The sequence below is a fragment of the Entelurus aequoreus genome, linkage group LG14, assembly GCF_033978785.1.
Source record: "Entelurus aequoreus isolate RoL-2023_Sb linkage group LG14, RoL_Eaeq_v1.1, whole genome shotgun sequence".
In the NCBI taxonomy this organism is placed as follows: domain Eukaryota; kingdom Metazoa; phylum Chordata; class Actinopteri; order Syngnathiformes; family Syngnathidae; genus Entelurus; species Entelurus aequoreus.
Genome location: NC_084744.1, coordinates 59,395,344 through 59,402,843, shown reverse-complemented (window position 1 = coordinate 59,402,843; position 7,500 = coordinate 59,395,344). Strand labels below are relative to the sequence as shown.

The following is a 7,500-nucleotide window of genomic DNA, read 5'->3' as shown; positions in this document are numbered from 1 at the left end:
TGGTTGGGAAATGACCAAAATTCAACAGTCAAATCAACGTCAGAACCCGACAGTGGTTAAACGTCGTCAAAAAGCATGTCGTTTCAATGTTGTATTTGTTTAGTTGAATATTGGTTGGGAAATGACCAAATTTCAACGGTCAAATCAACGTCAGAACCCAACATTTATCAAACGTCGTCAAAAAGCATGTTGTTTCAACGTTATATTTGTGTAGTAGAATATTGGTTGGGAAATGACCAAAATTCAACGGTCCAATCAACGTCACAACCTGACATTGGTTAAACGTCGTCAAAAAGCATGTTGTTTCAATGTTGTATTTGTGTTGTAGAATATTGGTTGGGAAATGACCAAAATTCAATGGTCAAATCAACGTCAGAACCCGACATTGATTAAATGTCGTCAAAAAGAATGTTGTATTTGTGTAGTAGAATATTGGTTGGAAAATGACCAAAATTCAATGGTCAAATCAAAGTCAGACATCAACATTGGTTAAACGTCGTCTAAAAGCATGTTGTTTCACGTTGTATTTGTGTTATACAATATTGTTTGGAAAATGACCAAAATTCAATGGTTAAATCAACGTCAGAACCCGACATTGATTAAACGTTGTCAAAAAGTATGTTGTATTTGTGTAGTAGAATATTGGTTGGGAAATGACCAAAATTCAACGATCAAATCAACGTCAAAACCCAACATTGATTAAACGTCGTCAAAAAACACGTTGTTTCAACGTTGTATTTGTGTTGTAGAATATTGGTTGGGAAATGACCAAAATTTAATGATCAAATCAACGTCAGAACCCAACATTGAATATACGTTGTCAAAAAGCATGTAGTTTCACGTTGTATTTGTGTAGTAGAATATTGGTTGGAAAATTACCAAAATTCAATGGTCAAATCAACATCAGAATCCAACATTGATTAAACGTAGTCAAAAAACACGTTGTTTCAACGTTGTATTTGTGTTGTAGAGTATTGGTTGGGAAATGACCAAAATTCAATGGTCAAATCAACGTCAGAATCCAACCTTGATTAAACGTCGTCAAAAAACACGTCGTATTTGTGTTGTAGAATATTGGTTGGAAAATTACCAAAATTTAATGGTTAATCAACGTCAGAACCCGACATTGATTAAACGTTGTCAAAAAGCATGTTGTTTCAATGTTGTATCAGTGTTGTACAATATTGGTTGGGAAATGACCAAAATTCAATGGTCAAATCAGCGTCAGAACCCGACATTGATTAAATGTCGTCAAAAAGAATGTTGTATTTGTGTAGTAGAATATTGGTTGGAAAATGACCAAAATTCAATGGTCAAATCAACGTCAGACCTCAACATTGGTTAAACGTCGTCAAAAAGCATGTAGTTTCAATGTTGTACTTGTGTAGTAGAATATTGGTTGGGAAATGACCAAAATTCAATGGTCAAATCAACGTCAGAACCCTTTACTTTATCAGTATCATGCAGCATCGTGTTTCCAAACTACTACAAAACGTGCTCATTGTCGCAATTAATCCTGACTTCCTCATTTTTTTATTTAAAAAAATGCACGCATTGTTTTATTCATTTTTGTTTTGTAGGTTACAATATTTTATATACTAGAGTTAATATTGCCGATCAATTTTAATTCATTATATTTATTGAGTTTACTTAAGTGTATTTTTCAGTATCAAATGGTTCAACTTAAAAAATAAAAAATATATGCAATTATTTAAATAAAGATTTATTTTTTTCAACATTTCAGGCAGATTGCTGCAAATAAAACAATGATAATAGAGTTGTTATTTTGTTGTGAGTTGATCTATATTTCTTTCTTTTCTTCAAAATGACACCATGTTATGCAGAGGCGCACTTATAACAATTTTACAGACAAACAGTGAAGGGAGGGTAGCCGTGGATGTCCTTCTATTTGCTGCTTTACTGTGTCAAAAATACATAAAATAAGTAGTACTGTACGTTTAGTATATTCACACATATTTACAGCCGGTGTGCGTCAGGTGCAATAATGCTGTGCAAAAATAGTAGCACTGTCTCAGTGATCATACTGGTCAGCTGGTAAAGAGATTAAAAGGAGCTGAAAAAAAAATGTGTTCAGGATGGGACGAGGATTTTGCCACGTATTAGTCCTTGTAAGAGGCAAGTCCTGAATACTATAGTGCAGTGGTCCCCAACTGCAGCTTTTTGTAGCTGGGGACCGGTCAACGCTTGAAAATTTGTCCCACGGGGGGGAAGGATTTTTATTTTTTTATTTTTTTATTTTTTTCATAAAGAAATACAATCATGTGTGCTTACGGACTGTATCCCTGCAGACTGTATTGATCTATATTGATATACAATGTATATATTGTGTTTTTTATGTTGATTTAACTAAAAAAAATTTTTTTTTATTTTTTATTTTTATTTTTATTTTTTTTTACATTTCTTGCGTGGCCCGGTACCAATCGGCCCGGTGGTTGGGGACCACTGCTATAGTGCACTGGTTGTCAAAACTTTTTTTCCACCAAGTACCACCATAATGACCAACGTCAACATACAGTAGTGTAGTATTTTTTTTTTTAAACTAGTATATTTAATATTTTTGGCCACTGTAGAATTACACAGCTTTAACAGTAACACTGTGTTTTATTATATGGAAATGAAACATAATCAATTATAATAAAATACAATTTTATTATAATTGAGCTAAAATGAGTTTGACACCCCTGATGTAGATGATCATATCGGCTGTGCATATTTTCTTTAGAAAAGAGAAGTGTTAGATACTTCTCTCATTGCCTTATTTGTATTTGACTTTATCCAAATATTTGGTAAGCCTTTTATTAAACAAAACCAGTTCCCTGCAAGTAATATAGAAATGTATCAAAGCTTATTTATCTATTTTATGGAGGAATGTTGTTCCTCATCAAACTGGCACCCAATGTTATTAAAAAAAAGTATGGATTTTGAATCGAGGATCGATTTGAACAGTAACACTGTGTTTTAATATATGAGAATAAAAAAAAACCAAGTATTTACATAACAAATAACATTTATTTCGGTTACTTTCACCACAGATAATATATGTTTCACATTCCTCGTGAGGATGTAATCGTTACCCCCAAAAATCGAATCGAATCAAATCGAACCGTGTGGTGCGGAAAGATTCACAGCCCTAATCACTCAATTAAATATTCAAACACAGTGTTACTGTTCAAACTGTGTGTAATGTTGCAGTGGACAAAAATGTCGCATTTACTTTTTTAGCCTTTGCTTCGTTTTTTGATGAATACTTGGGCCTACTACGCTACTGTATTTTAATGTTGGTCATTATGGTGGTACTTGGTGGAAAAAAGTTGGAGAGGCACTGTGCTACAAAACTGTACAAAACTGGCAGCTCAGTTGATAGAATTTTACCGTAAAATTTACAGTGCATTTTTACTGTAAATATAAAACTGCATTTTTACAGTAAAATTCTGGCAACTTAAATACCGGATTTTACCGTAAAAACGACAACTATAGATTTTACCGTGTACTATTGTGAATAGCAAAACAGTACCACCGTTTTTTTTACAGTAAAAAAACTGGCAGCTCAGTTGCCAACATTTTTTGGTAAAAAAAAACGTGGTACTGTTTTTTTCATGTACCGTAAAATGCTGTAAAAACACAGTAAATTTCACAAATAATTTTTTCAGCATTAAATGGAAAAAAACAGTACCACTGTTTTTCACGGTACAAAACTGGCAGCTCAGTTGATAGAATTTTACAGTGTTTTTTTTTACTGTAAATATAAAACTGCATTTTTACAGTCAAATTCTGGCAACTTAAATACCAGATTTTACCGTACAAACGACAACTGTAGATTTGACCGTGTGCTATTGTGAATAGCAAAACAGTACCACCGTTTTTTACAGTAAAAAAATGACATGTCAGTCGCAAAAATTTTACCGTAAAATGTAGTGTTTTTTTCAGCATGTTACTGTTAAATGGAAAAAAACAGTACCACTGTTTTTCACGGTACACAACTGGCAGCTCAGTTGATAGAATTTTACCGTAAAATTAATTGTAAATATCACACTGCATTTTTACAGTAAAATTCTGGCAACTTAAATACAGGATTTTACCGTAAAAACGACAATTTGTTTTTTTATGTACAATGTAAACAAAATTGTAGATTTTACAGTAAAAAACGGACAGGTCAGTAGCAAAAATTTTACCGTAAAATGTATAGTGTTTTTTTCAGCATGTTACTGTAAATGAAAAAAACAGCACCACTGTTTTTCATGGTACAAAACTGGCAGCTCAGTTGATAGAATTGTACAGTGTTTTTTACTGTAAATATAAAACTGCATTTTTACAGTAAAATTCTGGCAACTTAAATACCGGATTTTACCGTAAAAACGACAACTGTAGATTTTACCGTGTACTATTGTGAATAGCAAAACGGTACCACCGTTTTTTTTTACAGTAAAAAAACTGGCATCTCAGTTGCCAGCATTTTATGGTAAAAAAACAAAACGGTGATACTGTTTTTTTCATATACAGTAAAATGCTGTAAAAACACAGTACATTTTACAAATAATTTTTATAAAATTTCATAAATTTTTTTTTTTTTTAATGTACAATGTAAATTTTTTTGTAGATTTTACAGTAAAAAAACTGACAGGTCAGTTGCAAAAATTTTACCATAAAATGTACAGTGTTTTTTTTCAGCGTGTTACTGTAAAAAAAAAAATTCACGGTACAACACTAGCAGCTCAGTTGATAGAATTTTACCGTAAAATTCACTATAAATATAAAACTGCATTTTTACAGTAAAATTCTGGCAACTTAGCTGCCAGATTTTACCGTAAAAACGACAACTGTAGATTTTACTGTGTACTATTGTGAATAGCAAAACAGTATCACCGTTTTTTTTACAGTAAAAAACTGGCTGTTTAGTTGCCAGCATTTTATGGTCAAAAAACAGTGGTACTGTTTTTCAATGTACAGTAAAATGCTGTAAAAACACAGTAAATTTCACAAATAATTTTTACAAAATTTCATAGAAAAAATTTGTTTTTTTTATGTAAACAAATGTAAAATGTAAAACATTTTGTAGATTTTACAGTAAAAAACTGACATGTCAGTCACAAAAATTTTACCATAAAATGTACAGTGTTTTTTTCAGCATGTTACTGTACAAGGAAAAAACAGCACCACTGTTTTTCACGGAACAAAACTGGCAGCTCAGTTGATAGAATTTTACAGTGTTTTTTTTACTCTAAATATAAAACTGCATTTTTACAGTAAAATTCTAGGAACTTAAATACCGGATTTTACCGTAAAAACGACAACTGTAGATTTTACCGTGTACTATTGTGAATAGCAAAACAGTACCACCATTTTTTTTACAGTAAAAAAACTGACAGGTCAGTCGCAAAAATTTTACCGTAAAATTTACAGGTTTTTTTTCAGTATGTTACTGTAAATGGGGAAAAAACAGCACCACTGTTTTTCACGGTACAAAACTGATAGCTCAGTTGATAGAATTTTACTTTAAAATTGACAGTGTATTTTTACTGTAAATATAAAACTGAATTCAACAGTAAAATTCTGGCAACTTTAATACCGGATTTTACCGTAAAAACCGTGTACTATTGTGAATAGCAACACATTACATTACAGTAAAATTACTGGCATCTCAGTTGCCAGCATTTTATGGTCAAAAAACAGTGGTACTTTTTTTTTTCATGTACAGTAAAATGCTGTAAAAAAAACAGTAAATTTCACAAATCATTTTTATATTTTTTCTTAAAAATGATTTGTTTTCTATGTACAATGTAAATTTTTTTTTTTCGATTTTACAGTAAAAAAAACTGACAGTTCAGTCGCAAAAATGTTCCCGTAAAATGAGCAGTGTTTTTTTCAGCATGTTACTGTAAATGGGGAAAAGAAACAGTACCACTGTTTTTCACGGTACAAAACGGGCAGCTCAGTTGATAGAATTTTACCGTAAAAAATTTATTTACAGTGTAATTTTACTGTAAATATAAAACTGCATCAGTCAACTCATTGGTGTTAATTTTCAATCTATCAAGATAACAAAATTATAACAAAAAAGTTATTTATGTAGTTTGATCATTTTCCTCAACTGACGTATTAACAATCTGTATCTACAAAGGTACAAATAATTGCTATTGCGACATCTAGTGGACGCATTTAGAACAGCGTTTTTTTTCATTCTAAAATTTCAGGTTAATTTTCATACTCAGCAAATGAGCCGCTAGCTGTTCAAAGTCGTCATCAACTGATGACGTCTCTGCGCTGCTGACTTAGATCCACTCAAGATGATCCCCTGCTGGCCCCACTATGGACTGGACTCTCACACTATTAACTAGATCCACTATGGACTGGACTCTCACACTATTAACTAGATCCACTATGGACTGGACTCTCACACTATTAACTAGATCCACTATGGACTGGACTCTCAAACTATTAACTAGATCCACTCGACATCCATCCACATCTGCGGTCCCCTCCAAGTTTTCTCATTGTTATCCCATTGGGTTGAGTTTTTTTCTTGCCCTTATGTGGGATCTGATGTTGTGGCTTGTGCAGCCCTTTGAGACACTCGTGATTTAGAGCTATGCAAATAAACTTTGATTGATTGATTGATTGAAACTCATCCTGCGGGCCGGATGAAACCTGATCCGGACCTCGGGCCGTACGTTTGACACCCCTGCATTAGTGCCAAAAGGCTTCTTGTCGATAGGTAGTCAGTCATGAGGTCATGCGAGTGTCCTCACCATCTGAGTCGGCGTCGTCGCTGCACACGCTCAGTCGCTCCGCGTTCCCCTGGATGTACTTGTTGTACAGTTTGATCCGTAAGGCCCAGCTCAAGTCCGGCTGCCTCACCGTGTTCTTCAGCCTCCGTCTGGCATTCGCGAACCAGTTGGACACCTGAGTGGACACGGCTAAGTGAAGACATGGCAAAGATTGTGCTGGCTTTATCTCCCCCGGGCCACGGTCTCACCTGTACCAGCGTCATGTGGGAGCCCAGCGCCAACAGCACCTTCTCGGTCTTGGTGGGGTACGGGTTGTCCCTGTGTTTGTACAGCCAGTGTTTCAGCGGGCGGGCCATGTCCTGCAGCACCTGTCGCTTGTGGCGGACTTTGACCCCACCCAGGCGAGACCTGGAGGAGGTTCCGACAATAACCACATGCATGCAACATAATCCCGGAGAAGAAACATGACAGTGTAAAGAAAGTTCGGGTTCATACCCATATTTCCTGTATTTCAGAGGGTTCTCTGTGGTCTCCTGGTACTGGAGCAGGTCCACGTTCTGCGCGCCTGTAAGACAATTCAGCCTAGTCCTCTGTTCATCCTGTCGGTTGTCTTCCAAATAAGGAAAAGTCTCAGACGTCATCCCAGCGACCGTGTTCATCGTCTCTTGACAGGTGCATCAGCAGTTTTCCAGAAGTAAAATGACGCAGTGGTCTCCCATCCTAGGGACATTGGCGTAAAAGTGACAGGAAGTTG

General features: G+C 34.8%; 1 protein-coding gene across 1 annotated transcript in view; it reads right to left on the bottom strand.

The window, feature by feature from the left end:
• The window catches only part of LOC133664307 (homeobox protein Mohawk-like), a 38,859-nt gene extending 31,472 nt beyond the window's left edge, over positions 1-7,387 (bottom strand). The window contains exons 1-3 of the mRNA XM_062068815.1: positions 7,242-7,387; positions 6,995-7,154; positions 6,768-6,921 (exon numbers count right to left, since the gene is read on the bottom strand). Coding sequence (XP_061924799.1) covers positions 6,768-6,921; positions 6,995-7,154; positions 7,242-7,387 — 460 coding nt within the window. The remainder of the gene's footprint in view (positions 1-6,767; positions 6,922-6,994; positions 7,155-7,241) is intronic.
• Between the last annotated feature and the right edge of the window lie 113 nt (positions 7,388-7,500).